Here is a 21,992-nt window from a genome sequence, read left to right on the forward strand (position 1 = left end):
TGATTTTTTTTTTCAGATATAAAACTTTATATTTTATTATATTTTTTAAAACTTTTTTTCAACTTATTTTACAGAGTTTTGCACTTTATTCATTCATTTTTGGTTTAATAAGAGCAAAGTTTGCACTTAAAGCCCAATGGGGCAAATGTTCAATAAAAAAACAGCATATTTTAAATCATTTCTTTGCCTTTTGTCAATTCACAAAATAATCGTAATCGAAAATCGGATTTTGAGAGAAAAAAATCGAGATTTTATTTTTGGGCAAAATCGAACAGCCCTAATCTGAATATCAATTATTGTCAATTACTGAACCTGAATAAGCGTCAGTGTTGATGAATATGAGCAGAATGGCACATTCAAAGCAGAAGCTAAGAGGTTTTTTAAATATTAGAAATAAATTGAGAAATTGTTCTTACACAGCAGCAAACATCTGGATCAGCCTTTCCATTTCACTGTATGAAAGAGGGATCTGAGAAAACGGAAAAAGGGTGTCTGTCGTTATTGGATGGGGTCCCGAAACGTCACATCCAAGGACTGGAGAAGGAGTGTGTTTTCTGAGCTGCGCAGCAGAGCTGCCGCTGATCTCCAGACCGCACATCAGCACCTGGAAGGATCCGGCCGGATTTTAAAGCATCTCAGCCATGGAGAGCGGACTGCAACTCCTGCACTTTTTAGTAACGTTTCCTCTCATCGGCGGCTCACCTTTCCAGTACAGCATGTTTCAGGGAAACGCGTATTCTGCTCCAGAAACGCGGCAAAGAAGCAAGTGAGTAGTGCTGGCTGTCTTTTGCTTTGATCCTATAATTGCATGCAGTTAAATGTGTGAAGCAGACACACACCAGGTGTGATTATTCTTATTTTTTTCTGCAGAAACTGGTGCGCCTATGTTGTGCGTAAAAACGTGAGCTGTGCGGTCGTTGGAGGCACGGAGAGTTTCCTGCAGCCGGAGCTGCTGCCGTGCCCGCCCGAGCTGCCAAACTGTGCGCAACAAGTGATGTAAGTTTCCAGACAAGAGCGAGTTTAGATGAAGAGCAACTCTTCCTCTTTCCTTTAGTCTTTAATAGGATTTCATTCTTTTAATTTTGTGTTTTGTATAAAGCCACAAATCATTTGATCCTATGTTAGGTATTATTACACAAATACAACCTCAGACAACACTAACAGTCCAGTTTTTTGTTTGCTCTTTTTAAAAGATGTAGTGCCTTTATTTGTTTTAGAAGAACTGATCATTTAAATAAAAAGGAAACGTGAGCAATACTAAGTACCCCCACTATTTAAATGTTTGTAGATCCTCCTTTAGCAGCAATAACTTGAAGCTTTTTGTGTATGACTATATTAGTCTTTCACATTGTTTTGGAGGATATTTGGTCCATTTTTCTTTCAAACTTTGCAGTGACGGAGCCAGGTAGTTTTCGATGGGGTGTCCATGGTGGGGCCAGTGGAAATTTTAGGGTGGCCAAGAAACACAATCATATAGAAGTGAAGATGTACAGTATGTTACCATAATGCAATCATGTGAAAAACGTCTCCACAGACCCTCATTCAATTACATTTTTTTTAATTCAATTCAATTCAATTTTATTTATATGGCGTCTAATACAACAAAAGTTGTCTCTAGACGCTTTCCAGAGACCCAGAACATAAACCCCCGAACAGTTATTACATAAACAATGTCAGGTAAAAACTCCCCTAGTGGGAGAAAAGCCTTAAGCCAAACAGTGGCAAGGAAAAACTCCCCTTTAAGCCGGAAATATACTCTACGCACGTAACCTGCGTAGCCTGCGTAGCCTGCTTTGTGTCTGTTCATGCTCCACTGCGTACGTCGCGTACCACCCGAGTAGAGCCTGTCATACCGATGGTGACCGATAGGGGGCAGTAAGCAGAGCAACAGTTGGAAAAGCTACTTATATTAAGTAGCAGAAGTAGTAGCAGCAGCAGCGGTAGCAGATTAGAAAAACGAACACTTTTACAGGACAATATTGGATGATGTAGGAGATTATAACATCGTGTGAATGTGTATGAGTGTGTATGAATGTTTGTGGTGGTCGGAGGGGCCGTTTGGCGCGATATGGCAGCCACGCTCCCGTCAGTCTGCAGGGCAGCTGCGGCTACAGACGGAGCTACCACCGGGGAGAATGTGTGTGAATGAATAATGATCTCTGTAAAGCTCTGGGTGCCTAGAAGGAAGCTAAAGAAAACCATAACATTATTATTATTATTATTACTCTTTTTTTAATGTGTATTACTTATTTATATTACTGTTTTACCCCCTTCCCTGTGTGTGTGTGTGTGTACTTCTGCTACGTGAGTTTCCCCGTTGAGGGAGTAATAAAGGACTATTTTATCTTATCTTATTATTATTGCTTATTATCAAAAGTGGATAGTCTTTCCAGACTAATTTATCCAGCATTCTCCTCACCCATCTCAACAAGAATGACGAAACAATAAATCCAGTTAATTTTAGGTTCATATGGAGAAGTAGATGTCAATATATAAGAAAGATTAACATGGTCAAAAAATGTATTGTTCCTAATATGATTCCAAGTCATTCAATAGTATTTTTATTGAAAAACAGAGTATTTAAAATAAAATAAGTCCCGTCAATTGACTCCTGGCTCCCGGCTCCGCTTCCTCCCGGCTCCGGGAGGCACCGAGGCTCGGCGCGTACCTCCGCCGGGGCTCGGTCGCCGGGGCTCGGTCGCCGGGGCTCGCCATCCGCGGTACTCCCGGGGACTCTAGTCCCGCAGCACCAGTGAGTATTTTGACCGGAGAGATTATAAAATACCGGACTTCGGCATATTTTACCGGACAACGGAAACCCTGGGGGGAAGTTAAATATTGCATAAATATATGCACGGGGAACTTTCTCCAGGGGAGAGCAGCATAATCGTGCCAGCCGGGATCAGACCGGGAACAGCGATACTAGCGGCCAGAGCGAGAACTGCAGGTCGCGTACGCGTTCAGTGTCTTTTTGAGAACGTGCACGTCGACGCGTCAAATGTACGCAGGATACGCAGGATACGCGAGACGTGACGTCACGCGTATCCTGCGTCTCGCGTACGCGTTCTGAACTGCAAGTATAAACGCGGCTTTAGGAGGGAAGAAACCTTGAGCAGGACCAGGCTCATAAGGGGGGGCCCTCCTGCCGAGGGCCAGACTGGTGGGTCTGGGACGTCAACAGCACAGCAGGCAGGTGGAAGCAGCAACGGGATGACCGGGGGTGGGACCGCAGGCCAGCATGCAGCTCCCGAAGCTCCGGCCCAATCAGCAAGCCCCAGGTTGGGGTGCAGGGTCGGGGAAAGGTTGAGAAGGGGCAGGGCCATTGGATACAAGACAGGTTATAAGCGTGTGCATCTGTAAAATACATCCTGCTTGCTTCTGAAAACCAAAGGATTCTGCCTCCTTAAAAAAAAAAAAAAAGTAATTGGCTACCTTGGCCTGGCTACTTTTTAAAATACTCTCCGGTGACATTTTAAACGGGTTTAAGGTCTGGACTTTGACTTGGTCGTTCCAAATGTTCATTTGTATATTTCATTTTCAACCATTCTGATGAAGATTTGCTGATTAACTTTGGATCATTGTCTCATTGCATGATCCAATGTTGACCAAACTTCACATTTGTCCCATCATCCACTCATTGACTGTAATGTGTCAAGGTTCTGCAACTGCAGAACAACCCCTATATCATCACACCTCCACTACTGTGCTCCACGACGGGTGTGAGGTGTTTCTGCTGACATGCTGTTTGGTTTCCACCAAACACGCTGCTGGTCATGACGGCCAGGCAACTTAACTTTGGTCTCATCAGGATATTATTCCAGAAGTGTTGTTTGTTTGCATGCAGTTTCATGAACTACTTTCAACATCCAGAAGAAGCATATACTTCTGGCAACCATTCTGATAGAAAATTCAGCCTTGGCTGCTTGATTAAACCCAATCTGCTGAGAGCAGCAAAACAACAGCCCAATGTACAGACTGGGAGTCTGCTCAAGAAAGATTAACACTGACCTAAAAGATGTTTTTATCTACTCGAATCGCAAGAATTTATCATCCTTTGTGCCTTAAAATCAGTATGCTTACTTTGTTACATTGTCATTCTGCATCGAGAGTCCTGATGTATCTTGTGACCCTTTTGCATGCAATTAAATCTACTAAAATATGGAGAATTTCTCAAGTCTTATTCCTGGTAACTTAGACACTCAGTTTCAGTCCAGTTATTCACCCATTTGGAAAGAACACATTAAAGACCATTTGATGGGTTTTGCCACAACAACCATTCCGCACAAACTGCACTTGTTCAGTCTTTTCTACTTTTCTACTACTGCTGCCATGAGATTTAACTTGCTCAGCAAGACCTGCAGACTCTCAGATGTAGCTTTTGGATTATTGCCTATATCTGACATTAGGGTAAACTTGCTGGGATGTCCACTCCTGGGAAAATTGGTTACTTCCTTGAATTCTTCTCAGCTTTCTCCGCTCTGACGTGCAGCAACAGCTGCTTATCTGAGACTATAACTTATGTATTTCATTCTTGGCATTACAGTAACGCACACCTGAAGGCTCTAGAAAAACAAATTGTCAAAATGTTGGATATTTATACAAGTGTGCCCACATGCTGATCAACTCATGAGGAGCTAATGATTCGCAGCACCTGGCTTTTTTTTTTGTTTTAATTTTGTTAAATATGGTGGGAAAAGAAGATTTGATTAATTGTTTGAGGTCTTATTTGCCAATAATCAGATGATTTTTATCGGATTTGCAAAAACCAAAATGCATTATTGATATCCTAATGTTATTTATCCCCAGATATCAGACACATTTCAGACCAATGTACAAAATTGCCTACAAAACTGTGACAGAGCTGGAGTGGAGGTGCTGCCCGGGATATCAGGGCCGTGACTGCATGGAGGTGAAGGACCTTAAGCTACTCCAAGTAGAACGCTTGCCCCAAACTCGCTCTCCCTTTGGCCATTTTCCAGTCCCACATGGTGAGTGGCAGCACTTTAGCACTTGAGCTTTAGACATTTTTGCATAAATGTGTCTTGATTGAAATCAAGCAAGTCAATGCTAAAAAAAACTGTCAACTTGTTTATCTCCAGACGAGAGAACGGAGGAACGCAGAAATAATCCGATGGGAAGAGAAGTGGACGCTGGAGGTCAGATATATGAACAGCCAGTAAGGGCTCAAGGAAGATCTCGAAGTGCGCCACATCTGGAAGAAGAGGTGCAGCGTCTGTCCCAGATGGTTCTGGACATGCAGGAGAGAATGACAGACATGGCGTCCAACCTGAGGTTGGATTTCCAGGAGGATGCCAGTAAAATGCTAGTTACGTTGCTGAATGATGTCAAACAGCCCGCCAGTGCACGGGGCGGCGAGACGGAAACTATTCAGGTGCAGGACTTCTCTTTAGACCACGAGATGTTGCCGATGGACAGTGTCATGAATAAGATTAACCAGGTCACCCATGATCTGGAGACCAAGAGCAATGCCCTGGATGACTTGCTTGGTCGAGTCACCCTCCACGATGGACAAATTCGTCTTTTAATGGAGGCATCCCACACGCCATACCTGTCCACTCCTGCTCCCTCGACCAGTGACGCAGACCTGCGAGCCTACCTGAACGATAAGATCCGGGAACTGAGAGAGGAGATGATGGAAGGCATGGACATCAAACTCGCGGACTTGAAGAACTCCTGTGAATATAAAATCATCTCAGTTCAGGAGCAATGTGAAGGCCAGGAGACCAACTACCTCAGTCTGGCTGAGCTCATTGAATCAAAGGAAAGCGACCTCCTCAAACAGATCCAGGACCTAAAGACCACACTCCACCTGAACTCATCAGACGGGAGTCTGGGGGCACAGTGTCTCTCTGTGGAGGAGAGGTTGCATAACAAACAGGAAGAGGCCATCCGAGAACTGAAGGAGGCGATGGAGGATAAGCTGGCGTCCTTGGAGGACAGACTTACAACCATTTTATTAGATGCGAGCACCAGCTCCCCATCTGGTGATCAGAAAGAGGGACCAGATGCTCTGCAGAACGACATCGGTGCACTAAAGGACTCTGTTCAATCTCTGGAGCATAGACTAAACGGTATGGATCATATGTGCTCGCAAGAGTGCAAAGCCCATTTGACAACTTTAGAAAACCTCCAGCAAGACTTCCATAGCTTTAGAGCTATTGTGGATGCCATGGAGACGCAAATAAAAGCTCAGATAAGTGACATTAGAGCCCTGGAGGGGCAAGTCCTCAACCACAGCAGCAGCTTTGAGAGTATAAACGGCAGCTTAAATGACCTCAAAGGCCATGTGGGCAAACTGGAGGACTCATTATCAGACGTGGTCCAGCAGCAGTCTCAAACACTGAATTCATCCTGGGGTCGAGTCGGAGCAGACGCTGAACGGGAGGCTAAGGAACTTTTGGAGCTCCACAGGGAGCGACATCATAAGCTAAGGAAACAGCTTGACGAGTTCGGGAGGGAAGTGAAGGCTGAGGCCGACCACTGCAGGGAAAAAACGCAGCATATTGGGGAGGGGATCACCCATATGGACAGACGCATCGTTAATGTAGAGACTTTATGCAGTAAGCTGGATCCCATCTCTGAAAGCCTCAAGAGAATCAAAGATGGGCTGAAAAAGCATGTCACTGGGTTGTGGAATTGCGTGAAAGAACTCAACATCACGGTGAGAGATCATGGTCACAATATTGGAGGGTTGAGAGGAACTTACCAGACTCTGCAGAATCACGTCTCAAATGTCGCCAGAGATCTTCAGGTTTTATCAAAAAGCTCACCTGGGAACGAAGGTAAGCTGTCTGAACTGTAATTTAAACATAATTAACACTTTTTGTTCCTTTCATATGTGAATATTAGGGGTGTAACGATACACTAATCTCACAATACATTACGATACACGATATTGAGGTCACGATAACGATATGATATTTTAGCAGTATTTTTTTAACAACCTTGCATGAGGAACATATGACTGGAAAAAATTGTCTTTTATTTGAAAGACACAAAATACAAAACAATACTGTGCATTTGCCCTATTGTTACAGTTTGTAATGCTTTATAACTGTTTAAGTTTTAAAGAGACAGCCAGGCCAACCATTTTCCACAAACTGAACTAAAAGTAAATGTCAGGTTTGCATTATGCATCGTCAGTTTCAAACAAGTACAAATATTTTGCCACAAACTGAATAGTTTCTCTCATGTATGATCTGACCTTTTTCTTTTCCAGAAATTTAACAACTACAATTAAATAAATAAAAGTAAATAAATACATACAATTTTACATCATAAAAAAGATTGATTCATGCTCACCTTATAAGTGTAAGAGGAGATTTATTTTTGTTAAGGTTATTTTGGTAATTCAGTACTAGTCAACACAAGATTATTTTTAATAATCCAACATCGCGATACACTTTGTCACCTCCACGACACGTATTGTGACGTTTTTGTATCACGAAATTTCGTGGCACTATATATTGTTACACCCCTAGTGAATATGCAAATTTCTTCCTCAATACAGCAAAGACACCCAACTTATCAACAAACCAATGGACCAACGAAACAAACTACCGGTAGTCTAGTCTGGCTGCTAACAGCTTTAATTTAATTCAAGACATATGTACTTTACAGATGAAACTATATATATATATATATATATATATATATATATATATATATATATATATATATATATATATATATATATATATATATTACTGAGTGAGTCTAATATTGGTACATTTATCCAAGTGAGTGAGCAAAATATACGTAGTGATTAGTTTAAATAAATAATGCTTCTTAGTCTTTTAGATAATTGCCTGAGCTGCAGCCCACTTCTTTTATCACATGCAGGGTCTATTAGAGGCTTACATGTTAGTGTGTTTGAGTTTGAGTGAGAGGAAGTTGGATTTTCTCTTAACTATGTTCTCACTTCAAGCAGGGAGGCTTGATTAAAGACACATGCTTGGTTTAACAGACCCCACTTCTGTTGAGCAATGTGTTGGCATTAAGAAAAATTACCCACAAGGCTCATTTTATATATTTAAGGGTTAATTTGTGGGTGTGTACATGTGTTTGTCTACATAACTCAACTCTGTGCCTCGGGTGTGAAAGTTTCCGGGATTATGTGACGCTCGTCACACCCGTCCCTGAACGTAACTGCAAAGAAGCTAATGCTGAATAGACAGGGTGGTAACGATTTATCATTGATGCAGCTATAACTGCGGGAGGAAATGCACAGTTAAACTATCTGTTTAGGCAGAAAGATGTTTCTATCAAGAGGTTTAATATACCAAGAGAGAAGTAACTTTTATAATCTTATTACTTACATGATTATTACCTCCGTTTTAACATGAGGTCACTTTAAATCTACTCTGGAAAAATGAAAATGCTATCAGAAAACCCTGATGCTTGTCTGTCAGTCAGTCAGACTGACTGAGGCTGTACAGTCCGCATGCTGAGCTATGATGCAACTAGTACTACTTCTACTTCTACTTCTACAACTACATTTATTCTGATCAAATCCATCTGTCTGTCCTCTTTTCCTATGTCGCCACAGAAATGAAACAGGAAACAAGTAATGTTGGAGTTAAAACTGGCAGAGCTCCAGTTGAGCACCAGGTGGAACTTTTGACTGTCTTTTGCCTGAAACTCACTAAACGACAAAGTCCTTGCGATCTCCGGGGGTTTATTACACCCGGGTCCCGGCAGAGGTCCTGGCAAAGTTAGTTTATCTGAAAGGGAGTAAGTTTGTGAGGAATCCCCAGGGCTGTAGCTGAGGCCAGGTTGGCCCAGGCTGCGTGCAGCCTGGCGAAACTCAGATGCTTGCAGACAAACCCACAGCTGATCATGGTGGTCAACAGAGGTGTCAAAAGTATTCACATTCATTACTCAGGTAGAAGTATAGATACTAGAGTTTAAAAAATACTCCTGTAGAAGTTGAAGTATCAACTCAAGTTTTTTACTCAAGTAAAAGTATAAAAGTACTGGTTTCAAAACTACTTAAAGTATAAAAGTAAAAGTAATGTAAGGAGGAAAAAACCATTATGGACAAAAGCCATTGAAAATGAATGCATCTTAGTATAATGCAAATATATTAAAGAACCATATATGTGTACTATTGAGCATTAACATGTGTTTCAGAGAGCAGGAGATATGATGACTAGTTGCCTATAAGTATTGTAATGGTGCAAAAAGTCAAACTTCAGAGGCATGTTATCATTTATCCTAACCTTTATTGGAATGTACATCCAAGTTTAGTTGCAGGAATCTGAGGGAACGGATGTAAGAACAAAACTGGACAAGAACATCTGAAACAACCACAACCAAATTCACTCTATCCGGATGGAGCAATTTAACTGGATAGTTTTTTTTTAAAAGGCCGAAATGAAATAAAGTAACGTGGCTGTTTTTAAAATGTAAGGAGTAAAAAGTACAGATAATTGCGTGAAAATGTAAGGAGTAAAAGTAAAAAGTCGTCTGAAAAATAATTACTCCAGTGAAGTATAGATAACCAAAATTTCTACTTAAGTAAGGTAACGAAGTATTTGTACTTCGTTACTTGACACCTCTGGTGGTCAAGAACAAGTAACAGCATAACAAACCATATCATCTTGAAAGTAACAGAGACAGTGCAGTTAGGTCTTTATTCACACCTCAGTGGTCAAGACATTACTTGTAAAATCTAATTATAGAGACCAAAAACTGTTGTCTTGAACCAGGCCTTCAGTATTTCCATCCATCCATCCATCCATCCATCCATCCATCCATCCATCCATCCATCCATCCATCCATCCATCCATCCATCCATCCATCCATCCATCCATGGACAGGTCGCCAGTCCAGGGCCAATATGTCAAATACATGATTTAATACGTGGATCAGTGGTGATAAGACTTGCTTTGGGTCCCAGCCCCTAGTGGTCAGTTGAGGAACTGTTATTTTCATCACTTTTTGCAGACAAGACTAGAAAAACAGATGCAGCTGCTTGGAGAGTAAAACCATATTTTGTAACCATTTTCTTGGAAATTATAAACTCCAGATGGTTATTGAGAGCACGTGAAACATATATTTTGTATGTATTCTTAATTATTAACTATTGTTGTGCCAAGTACTGGTGAATACATAAGTACATCAAACCCATCTAATTATACTTTTGCAGGAACTTTATTTGGACACAGTTAGAGTTTTAAAAGTATCCATGTATGCGTCTGATCCCAATTTTATTGTTTCCCATCAATCCATCTAGTTTAGACATTGAATTGCCTTTTTCTCATCCGGAGTTATCTTAGATGAGAGCAGCGTCACTTGGTTTGGTTTATCCTGATTTATCTTTACATTGATTTAGCTGATGCCAAAGCTACTTGGAAGCAAGAAACCCTTTTGGGGGGTGATGTGGGGTTCAGTATCTTCCACATCATATAAACTGAGGAAGTTTGGGATCAACCCATGACTTTTTGATCGAAAAAGACAACTCTTTACGTAATGAGTTTGGCTCTGCTGGATCATATTTGATGGCATCTGTTTTCATATCGTTGGATACGACTCACCTGAAACTGCTCTTTAATGGGGCCTCTGGGGGGGAGCTGGACTCTGGCGGTTGTAAAGGTGATCTATCAAAGCACGCCTAAGTTTACGAGCCAGAGCTCCTCCTCTGGGAGCAGCTTCAGTTACTGGTTTATGGGGCAGGTGACACAGCGTGCCGTCCAGTTTGGGACAACATGCAAGGTGGGTTTCGTTAAGCGTCTTGTCCAAGGCTTTTCATCATGATCCTTTCTTTTTTTCCTTTGGTTCTGAGTCATTTTTACAGCTCTGTGAGTATTTTTTTTGGTGGCAAAAACTCAGCCTGTGATGAGAAACATCATCACTCCACCCATGGCCTTATGTCATCGCGTTTTTGGGTCATAATCCATCTGAGGATTTTGTTGGTCCTCACCAGCAAACCCATGTTGTTGTCCATGTCTCTGCTTATCTAAGGACACTGGAAAATGACGCCTCGTCCGAATCCGTCCACAACTTATCGAGGACCCCCTAACCTCCCCCTTAGGGAGCGATTATTTCTGACCGGTGCTGGACAATCTGTTTCGCTCTTGTTTTCCTGGTCACCATATGCACTTCTCTCAACAATTTCAAACCTGCAGCTTTTCCTCTCAATTCTTTACTCTTTGTTGAAATAAACACTGTGAAATGAGGCCCCAGACGCCATCTGGGAGTCCGTCAACCATGACGTCATAGCAGTTGTTAATCTTAGACGGCGGGCTCAGAAAACAAACACTTACTGTGTCATTTTTGGAGTTATTTATCGCTGCTTGTTAAACCATGAAAGAAATACAGTTGAGTTCGGAAACACCGGGACAATATTTGTGTTATAGTAGCTGCTCACCAGAACGTCCTCCGGTTACGGTTGTATAATGATTATAACGGGAATGGCTGAAACCTCTTGGCTTTTGTTTGTGGAGTTTTTCACTACTGACTGAAGAGTTTTTCAGAAGAGGTTCTCAGCAAGCGAGAACCAACATGAATCTTCTCTGTTAGGGCAATATAAATTCCTACCTCTGGCTTCACAATGCTTCCCGAGATGTTGCCTTTAAAGGCATTGATGAAGCCTCCAGAGAGCAGCCGCCTTTGTTTGTTAGTGCGTCTGTGTGAATTAAACACACGTTTTCCACCTCCATCACTTGGGGCTTACACATCCTTCTGCTTGTGTTTTTGACGATGAGGCCTGGGGCCACTTAAGACTGCACTGAAGAGCTGCAGCATGGGAACCTTTGCAGATAAGAAAGCAATGTTTTCCTGCTTCTGACGTCGCTCTCGTAGGTCAGCGACCTGTGTGAGATAAGACTGAGCCACATTGGTCCGCGGTCACACGTGATAACCCCTCACACGAACAACAAGATGGGACTTGACGGCCACTAAGAACAACAAAGTCTTCAGTGTTTGTCTCTGAGTCTGTGGCTGCTTTTCAGACTTTATGATCGAAAGCTTATCTTGTTGTTTGTGACAGACTTAAAAAAAAAAAAAATAGGGTGTTGCTTTGGATGCTAACTTGGCTTTTTTGGAGACTCAGCATGCGGTCATTATGATTTGATCTGTAATGCAGAAATTGGCAGATTTTGTGGAGTAATCAGGAACTGCTGCTGTAGAGGAGGAAGAATACACACTTGTGATGGACGGCAGATTCAGATGCATTCCTTCACAGTTCACCTTCTCAATCAGGAAAAGCGAAACACTCACATGCATATATATGTATGTGTGTATGTATATCCAGTACTCGAGTTGTAAAAAAAAATCAGGGGGGATGGTGGATTTTATCATATGGGGACAGATAATTTGTGATTATTACAAATAATATAATGTATTACAAATAATAGCACTGACCAAAACACCTGCAGAAATACTGCAGGAATGACATAGCAGCAGTTAAATGCAGCCTTCTGTAAGCTTTAAATATCCACTGGGCTTACATCAAATACATCAAAACACAACAATAAAAACAGTTTTCTGAACTTATCAATATGCCTCTGTCCTTCACAGGATAAGTAAAATGGATCACTGCAAGAACTCAAAATCTTAACAAGAATATTTGTCTTATTTCTAGTTAAAATGTCTCATTTTTAGTAAAAAAAAATCTCATTACACTTAAAACAAGACTCATCACTCAAAAAAACAACAATTTTCACTTGTTTCAAGTAGATTTTCACTTGAAATAAGTAGAAAAATCTGCCAGTGGAACAAGATTTTTTTGCTTGTAATAAGAAGATAAATATTGTCCCCCTGGCAGATTTTCCTACTTATTTCAAGTGAAAATTTACTTGAAACAGGTGAAAATTGTCAAATAAGTTATTTTTCTGGTGTTATCTTTCTGGTGATGACTAAATGTTGAAATAGCAGTAATACCACATTCATTGATGAAATGACATAACGGATGGAAAGGAGGGATGGCAGTTTTACAGGGGGGATGATTTGGACCGTTTTTATTTCAGGGGGGATGCCATCCCCCCTCATCCCCCCTCAACTCGAGTACTGTGTATATATATATATATATATATATATATATATATATATATATATATATATATATATATATATATATATATATATATATATATATATATATATATATATACATACATCCGGCGCTTGCATTTTTATTCTTGTGCCACCCTTTCTGGAGTCAGTTTTGAATTTCTCAGATCAAAGTTGACTCTCTGGAGCACCTCGCTTTACATGAGCAGCGACGTGATTAGGAAGTGCATACAAGCATACTCCCCCCCAGTGCTGTTTTACAGCTACGCACCAATCTCCCAGCAGATGTTGCATCTAACAAGCAGACTTCTTCTGCTACTGCAGTAAACGACCCTTTTTCCTCAGGGCGAGGGAACCACCAGGTGAGTGAACGTATCAAGCCTGAGCCTCGGTAGGCCTTTTATGTGCTGCTTTCCCTTTTGAAGAAGCACATTTTTTCGTGGGGTGTACCTTTTGTAGATGAGGCAAGAATATTCTCACTGTGCCAGGAGGAATGATTTGTTGATAAATCCCAGGATTCATCTCCCAGGAATGCGGTTGTTTAGAGCCGATCACCTTTAGATGGCTGATGGGAGGATTGGGTCTGTAATTTTCTGTGTGTAAGTCCATAATAACAAGGTCAGATAATTGTTTGTTGTTTGCCTGCTAATGGGTCTCTGTGGTATTTCCACTAAAAATATAGTGGCAAGGTTTTTTTTTTTTTTTTTAGGCTCATCAGTCTTTGTTAGGAGAAATGGTAAAAAAAAAAAATAGAAAAAAATACATGGACCGTCTGACAGGTTGTATTTAAAATGGGTTGCAATACTATGATTATATTGTAATCAGCAGTTGCATTGTAGAGGCTACTCTTGTCTGCTTGTGCGGTGTTAACAGTCTTTTGGAAAGTAAATTACTTTATTCATTTGACATATTATCCGAGAAAACAAGGAACGTTCTGGGCCCAAAGGTGGCCCACGTCTGCCAGATGCTGCCAATTCAATGTACTAAATTATTTGATCATGAACAAGTGTTACCACTTCTATAAAAACAGAAGTTTGTTGGTCTAAACCATTTAGGTGTGTGTCGACACAATACCCAATAGGACAGACGTCAGCAATGATCGTAGAGGAGAACTTGTTGCTGCCCATCAATCTGACTAATGCAAACAACAAGCCAAAGTCCTTTACGAGGCCGTGTGTCTGCACTGCTGCCAAAAACCTGGCAGGAATTGGGTCGTGCAATGGAACAATGCAAACCAGTAAATCTATAACCGAGAAAATAATCCAGATGTTGCAGTGGCCCAATTAAAGTCCGGACCTCAACCTGATTGAAACACACTGATGGCTGCACATAAACAAATACCCACAAACCTTGACAAACTCGAGCAGTTTTTTGACAATAAAAGAAAAAAAAAAAAGCTAAGAACTCCTAAACTGTCATGTGAGAGACTGATAATGTTACACAGATAATTAATGCAAGTTATTGCTCATAAAGATGGGTTTCAAGACATTATTAAATAAAAAAACTTTGTGTTTTTGTCCAATAGATTACAAAGTGTTATATGGCATGTGTTGTTGTTCTAAAGTTATAGTTACCTCATTTTAAGACCTTGGACCGTTTTTGTTTTAATAAAATGAAGTAGTTATAAATCACTATAAACACTGCACATGAAAGCTGGACTAAACTTTTCACAAGCCGCCAGGCTGTCATGTGTGACATGTTGAGGTATAATGACTAAAGCTGTAAATGGTATTGAAGTAAAAAGTGAGGGGCTCAACAATGTTTCAACCCTGATTGGTGGACAACCTGCAGATAAACAGCAAGGGAAAGTCTGTCGAGGAAAGTTATGTACACGCTCATCCTGAAAAGAATGATAAAACCATCTGCAGTTGCATTTCCATTCCAGCTGGTTTCATGAGCAAGTTGAAAATGCAAATAAACCTCAAAAATGGATGGAATTTCTGGGGAGGGGGGGGCTAAATGATCTCAAAACAGCATTTACATTCAGTTTAGGTGTGCTTCATAGTGTGTTTGGTTAAAAGATTGACCATTCATTCCTTAAAAACCAGAGAACCACTGAGCAGATGCCTTCAGCATCAGCTGTCTGTCAGATTTACTGCAGCTTCCACATTCCTCCCCAGGCAGCTTCACTGCAATTTTCATCCTTATTCCTGTAAATTAGAGCGTGTCGTGCAATGCCTGGTGGGTGAACGGCCCACAAGTGGTGACAACTCATCCACAGATCGGTTAGGTGGGTCAGCAACCTCCGACCTTAAACGTGACCCCACTAAATAACTCTCAAAGAATGAAAGACCTCACAGGAGCTTAAATGCCTGGAACTCCCCGCCTGCAATGAAAGAGTCGTGAAAGATTTGTCAGCATGAAAAAGACGTATCTGCCTTCCAGTTCAGCTCTTTCCATCTGATCCTTTGGCTTCGAGTCATGGAGTCGTGCAGCTTTGTAGGTTGTAACGTGGTGTCTTCGTAGTAAAATGTGGACCTGCTGACACCCATGTGGCAGGTCTACCTCAAAAGCAGTTTTATTGGCATGTTATTGGTGTATTTAGACCGTAGAGTTCTCTGCACTGTCTGAAGCTACGTTATCTTCTGGAGGTTTTCCCAGTTTCCATTATCCTCAAAGGCTTTCTCTCTGGTTGTGTTCCCATTTCAGATAGGAAAGCTGAAGTGATGTAACAGCCTGCTAGCGGGTGGTAGATAAGTCAAGATTACATCATACTTCCACTGTCATACATATACTTGTTAACCCTTGATTTTACTGCCAGTCTCTTTTCTGAGTTGTATTTAGGACATTAAAGGCTAATACCTGGACCGGTGACTTATCCAGGGTTTCCCCCCCGGCTTTTCACCCACAGACAGCTGAGATAGGCTTTAGCAGAGACCCATAACCTCGGATAACAAGAAGTTGATATAGAACAGGGGTTGGCAACCCGTGGCTCTAGAGCCGCATGCGGCTCTTTAGTGCCGCCGTAGTGGCTCCTGGAGCTTTTTCAAAAATGTTTGACCAGTTTTTCCTTTTTTTCTTCTTTTTTTTCCTTTTTTTTCTTCTATTTTTCTTTTTTCTTCCATTTCTTTTTTTCCTTATTTTTTCTTTTTTCTTCTTTTTCTCCTTTTTTTCTCTTTTTCTTTTTTCCTTTCCTTTTTAATCTTGACATTTTGACTTTTTTCTCAACATTTTGACTTTTTTCTTGACATTTTTACTTTTTTCTTGACATTTTTACTTTTTTCTTGACATTTTTACTTTTTTCTCGACATTTCGACTTTTTTCTCGACATTTTGACTTTTCTCAACATTTCAACTTTTTTCTCGACATTTTAACTTTTTTCTTGACATTTTTACTTTTTTCTCAACATTTTGACTTTTTTCTTGACATTTTTACTTTTTTCTTGACATTTTTACTTTTTTCTTGACATTTCGACTTTTTTCTCGACATTTTGACTTTTCTCAACATTTCAACTTTTTTCTCAACATTTTTACTTTTTTCTCGACATTTCCACTTTTTTATGGACATTTCCACTTTTTTCTCGAAGTGCATCATAAAAAAAAAATCTTCCCCCAGTTCTAACTAATATAGATACATGCAGCATGTGTTGTCTTCATTCTAAGGCTTATACAAGACTTCATTTTTTGCGGCTCCAGACATATTTGTTTTTTGTGTTTTTGGTCCAATACGGCTCTTTCAACATGTTGGGTTCCCGACCCCTGATATAGAAGATAAATGGATATTTCAGCAGTTTCTGTCTATCCATCTATCAGTTTATTTTTTTCATCCCAGCTTTTTCACCAATGTTTACAAGTTGGGTCTATAATGGGTTCAGATACTGCGTTCTTGTGCTCAGCCAATAACCGTACACCTACGATATCCGGGCCAATCACCGTACAGCGATGGCACATGGTTCCCTCATGTTTGGAAAGTTGTTAACGTAGAGCCTGCTTACGAGAAAGAGTGGGGAACGTCTCCAATAGCTCAAAAAAGGACATATGATGGTGTTGCTTTCTTAAATTTGGCCGTACAAGAGCAATACTCTGACCAAAATTGGCAAGTTCAAAAACATGTCTGTAGGTGTGGATATAAATGAGTTGCTTTCAGGGCCTGGCCTTGGATTTTGGTGGCCCTAAACAAGATTTAGTTGTGGCCTCAAAAACTCCAAATAAAACCAAACCAAATAACTCACAGTGCAAATCGCACACAAGAAATATTGACATTGAATTAACAAATCACTTACTTTATTTGGAATTTTAAAAAAATATATAATTTGAATTCAATTACATATGGAAAGAGTTTTTGGGAATATGTTTATGGACAACAAGCACTCTGGAACCGGCGCTGCTTTTACAACTTGTCCGAGATTTACTGCTGTTCAGTCTTTCTATTCCAGCATTACTTTTATGAATCTCAGCTTCCCTCTGCCGTGATATTCACAGTAGTTCTGTGAGCTAGCTTCATTATAGTTGACGTGAAACATACAGTAGGACCGTAAAGCTGCAACACAGTTGTCCTGAGAGACAGCTGGGGTAGGGGTCCAAAATGACTGACTTTTTTATTAACAAAAACAGTAAATGGTGAGAGACAGGAGACTGCGAGAGCTGTGGGACGTTTCCTGGAAAATAGGCAAATATTCCATCAATTGTAATTAAAACTGATTTTAACATGAAAGTCCTTCGTTTTCAGACTCATATTCTCATCATCTTGTCGTAAAAAGTACCAGAAACAGTAGAACCACTTTATCCCAGTTCCCTAGTCTGTGCACATCATCACTGTAAAATCTTGTCCCAGAAGTGCCTTCTCGAGTGGAAACCATCACAAAAGGGTATCACCTGCACAACATTAGGGTCACTTAAGCTTCACTTTAAAGACTTTAAAGGGGAGAGATCTAAAAGCTGACCGGTGTGATCTCAGTCCAAGACGACTTTGAACGAACAAATTTGAAGTGATCTCCACTATTGGAGCACAGCTCTTATACTGTTAAATTCAACAAGGCTCTTACGTCAACTTCCAAAAATATCTGAAACTGAATACACAACTTAAATTTATAAATTAAAAGCATAACATAAAATCCCTTAAAATGCATTAAATGCAGACATTTTTTTTATGATATGTTGAGAAATACAGTAACTAAAGAAAAGGTTCATTCTTGAGTTGTTTTTTTTTCTAACTGGAGACTCCTGACATAGGAAGGAAAGTAAAAACATAAAATGAATGTCTATAATAATAATGTTGTGACTGTATAGTATATAAATTCAGTGAGTTAATGATGGGCCACTGCAGGGAGCACGCCTATGAATTACTGCTATGAGATGATAAGTTACAGTTATTCTTACAATAATGAGAACTTTAAAGAGAGACAAGTGTAGTTGTCTAAGATTTAAACATTTTCAGGGCCCATTAAAAGAAAGGGACGGAAACTCCTACTGATAATTGAAAGGTTTTCAACTGAGATAATGTTCCACATATGTATGAACCTAATGTGTAACCAGCTGGTTTTGAAGCCGTCATCCTCCTCTTGTGTACTCTGTTCAGGTGCCCCGGTCCAGCAGGGGAAGCTGGGACCTCCTCATGATTCGAGCACGAGCCTGAAGGTCCCGCTGGGACCCGTGGACACACCGCTCCCACAGCCACGGGTGCTGGAGACCGGAGAGGCGGGCCCTCCAGGTAAGATGACCTCCACCAGGCTCCCCCAGGGAACCCACGGCAGCATGCTGCCTGTTCAGGGTTTTGCTGGAGCTCCAGGTGAGATCGGCCACACTGCATCTGCTCTCCTCTGCATTATTTCACGTCTTTTATCTTCTAATCCACAGCCTCACCTGTTAAATCTACCGAATCGCTAAGAGCTGGCGTGTCTCTGATCTCAGGTGAGTGTAGCTTTAACTTTTATTGTGCTGCATAATAAATGAGCTCATCAAGAGTAAATAACGGTTTTCTTATTTGATCGATAGATTTGAGCGAGGCTCTCAGATCCCCTCAACATAAGCCAGCTATTGCTTCAGGTCAGAATATAAACATTGTTCAGATTCTTGTCTCTGTTAGAGCCTGTATCAGACCTGGTCCTCATCGTAAGTGGAAACCTCTAAGTACGTGCTAACACCAGGCATTAAAATGCACTTTGACCCACCACCTGGGATTGAGTCTCAGATATTTGCTGTGTATGAATAAAAATGCAAATGTTTCACACTTGTATTTAGTGGTTTCCACTGGTGACCAGTAGGGATGGGCGGTATGGACTAAAAAATGTATCACGATCATTTCTGGCATTTATCCCGATAACGATAAAAATGACGATAAAAAAAAAAAACAATTCAACTCCACCTTTGTAACTACAGGACTGTCTCAGAAAATGTGAATATTGTGATAAAGTCCTTTATTTTCTGTAATGCAAAAATGTCATACATTCTGGATTCATTACAAATCAACTGAAATATTGCAAGCCTTTTATTATTTTAATATTGCTGATCATGGCTTACAGCTTAAGAAAACTCAAATATCCTATCTCAAAAAATTTGAATATTCTGGGAATCTTAATCTTAAACTGTAAGCAATAATCAGCAATATTAGAATAATAAAAGGCTTGCAATATTTCAGTTGATTTGTAATGAATCCAGAATGTATGACATTTTTGTTTTTTTAATTGCATTACAGAAAATAAAGAACTTTATCACAATATTCTAATTTTCTGAGACAGTCCTGTATAAATCTATCACCACATTCAGTCTTTGGAGCCCCCAAAACACTGCTCTAAAAGAATACTAAATGCTACTAAACTACACTATTTAAATTGAATTAATAAAAACCAATTAAATTAGTACACCTGTACTGCAAAACTGTAATGACTCCTCGCTCTCAGATCCACCTTCCGCCATTTTTGTTACACAAAAACATCATCAACGGGAATTTATCCTTTTTTCTTTCTTTCTTTCAGGCTCATATCTTTCTTTTCTTTTCCTTCCTTCCTTCCTTCCTTCCTTCCTTCCTTCCTTCCTTCCTTCCTTCCTTCCTTCCTTCCTTCCTTCCTTCCTTCCTTCCTTCCTTCCTTCCTTCCTTCCTTCCTTCCTTCCTTCCTTCCTTCCTTCCTTTCTTCCTGCACACGTACGTTGTGCATCGATTAAACACAGACCCATAAATCCGGCTTTACACAAAAACGTAATCAACGGGAATTTATCGTTTTTACCGCAAGATGACAAATTCTTACCGTGGGGAATTTCTTTGACGGTATATCGTGAACGGTAAAATATCGCCCATTCCTAGTGACCAGATCACTGAGACACCTGTTAACACCAGGCCTGAACAGCCAGCTCATATGCAACATTTCCCTTCCTGTTTTCAGACAAGGTGTCCTTCTCCGCGGGTCTGACTCTTGCCAAATTTCAAGGACAATCTGGGATTATTCGCTTCAACAAGGTGCTGGTCAATGATGGAGGTTATTATGACCCTCTTACAGGTATTTATCAGGGCATCAAAGATACAGACTTTAAGGCATGGAACTAAGCATTGACGTGGAACAGCTTTATCAAATAATAACATACCAGTAGGGTAGTAAGAGTGCTGAGATAAGGCCCGTAAACCCTTGTGACCCTAGATAGGAATAAGAAGGTAGGCTATACATAATGGATATTATGTTCTTTTGTGCATTTAAAAACAATCCTTAATAGGGCTGTTCGATTTTGCCCAAAAATAAAATCTAGATTTTTTTCTCTCAAAATCCGATTTTCGATTACGATTACGATTATTTTGTGAATTGACAAAAGGCAAATAAATGATTTCAAATATGCTGTTTTTTTATTGAACATTTGCCCCATTGGGCTTTAAATGCAAACTTTGCTCTTATTAAACCAAAAATGAATGAATAAAGTGCAAAACTCTCTAAAATAAGTTGAAAAAAAGTTTTAAAAAATATAATAAAATATAAAGTTTTATCTCTGGAAAAAAAAAATCAGAAAATCAGCACTTGCAAACATACAGTAAGTTATATTTTCCAATTAAATAAAACAAGACATTTTCTAATTAAACTAAACTGGGTCTTTGCATGCTAAATAATAATGCAACCCATGAAGGAGGTAGAGGTGTGTAATGGGGCACTTGTCGCAGGTATGAGAGGTATTTCCTTCAATCATTAATATGGTATGAATCATTAATATGTGTGCAGACAAGGTAAAAAAAAAAAAGTGAAAAATCGATTTTTACGATTTTCATGTTTTAACATCGTTCTAATTACATAATCGCGATTACGATTTAAAATCGATTAATCGAACAGCCCTAATCCTTAAAGTGAAACACATGGAAAAAGCGGTGTGTAAAGAGCAGCTCGGTGTGTTTCAGGCGTCTTCACAGCTCCTACAGATGGCCGCTATCTGCTGACGGCCGTGCTCGCAGCCCAGCGGGGCCAGAAGGTGGAGGCAGTGCTGCTGGTGTCCAATCAAAACATCCAGAAGCTGGACTCCACTGGTTTCTCGTCTGAAGCTTCACACCAAGGATGTAACTGCAGCAGTTCGACTCCGCTGAGCCTGGTTCTGTCACTGAGGCGAGGAGACCGAGCGGGACTGGTCCTGACCGCTGGAAAGCTGGCCTCCTCGGCATCGCCGCAGATCCTGTCCTCCTTCAGCGCCGTGCTCCTGTACAGAAGCCCGTCAGCACGGTAGCTCCTGAAGTGGATTGTTGGTTTGTTTCTCAGAACACAACAAAGACGGAGCAGATGGAACGAACTTTTTACTTGTTTTACAAGTAGTAATATATAGTGTTTATTGCGATTAACTTGTACTGTTACGTATTTTTTCTGGCTCTTACCTTGGTTCAACAGTTGACAGGAATCTAACTCTCATTTTTGATATTTGAAACACAGAATACCACTGAATACATACTAACACAGAAATAAACTATCCTCAGAACTTTGAACAGGATACAACAACATACAAATACACACATAAACACAACGTATTGGTGCTAAAACATAATGGTGTAGCATGAGC

General features: G+C 40.4%; 1 protein-coding gene across 1 annotated transcript; it reads left to right on the plus strand.

Annotated features, from left to right (window-relative positions):
- The first annotated feature begins 641 nt into the window (after positions 1-641).
- emilin2b (elastin microfibril interfacer 2b) lies at positions 642-21,939 on the plus strand. Its single transcript, XM_061713562.1, has 9 exons — positions 642-766; positions 871-996; positions 4,807-4,988; positions 5,100-6,803; positions 18,553-18,684; positions 18,831-18,884; positions 18,969-19,019; positions 20,354-20,467; positions 21,346-21,939. The coding sequence occupies exons 1-9, from the start codon at positions 642-644 to the stop codon at positions 21,663-21,665; spliced, it is 2,808 nt and encodes a 935-aa protein (XP_061569546.1). The 3' UTR covers positions 21,666-21,939.
- Positions 21,940-21,992: the final 53 nt, after the last annotated feature.

Source organism: Cololabis saira, chromosome 22 (genome assembly GCF_033807715.1).
Source record: "Cololabis saira isolate AMF1-May2022 chromosome 22, fColSai1.1, whole genome shotgun sequence".
NCBI lineage: Eukaryota > Metazoa > Chordata > Actinopteri > Beloniformes > Belonidae > Cololabis > Cololabis saira.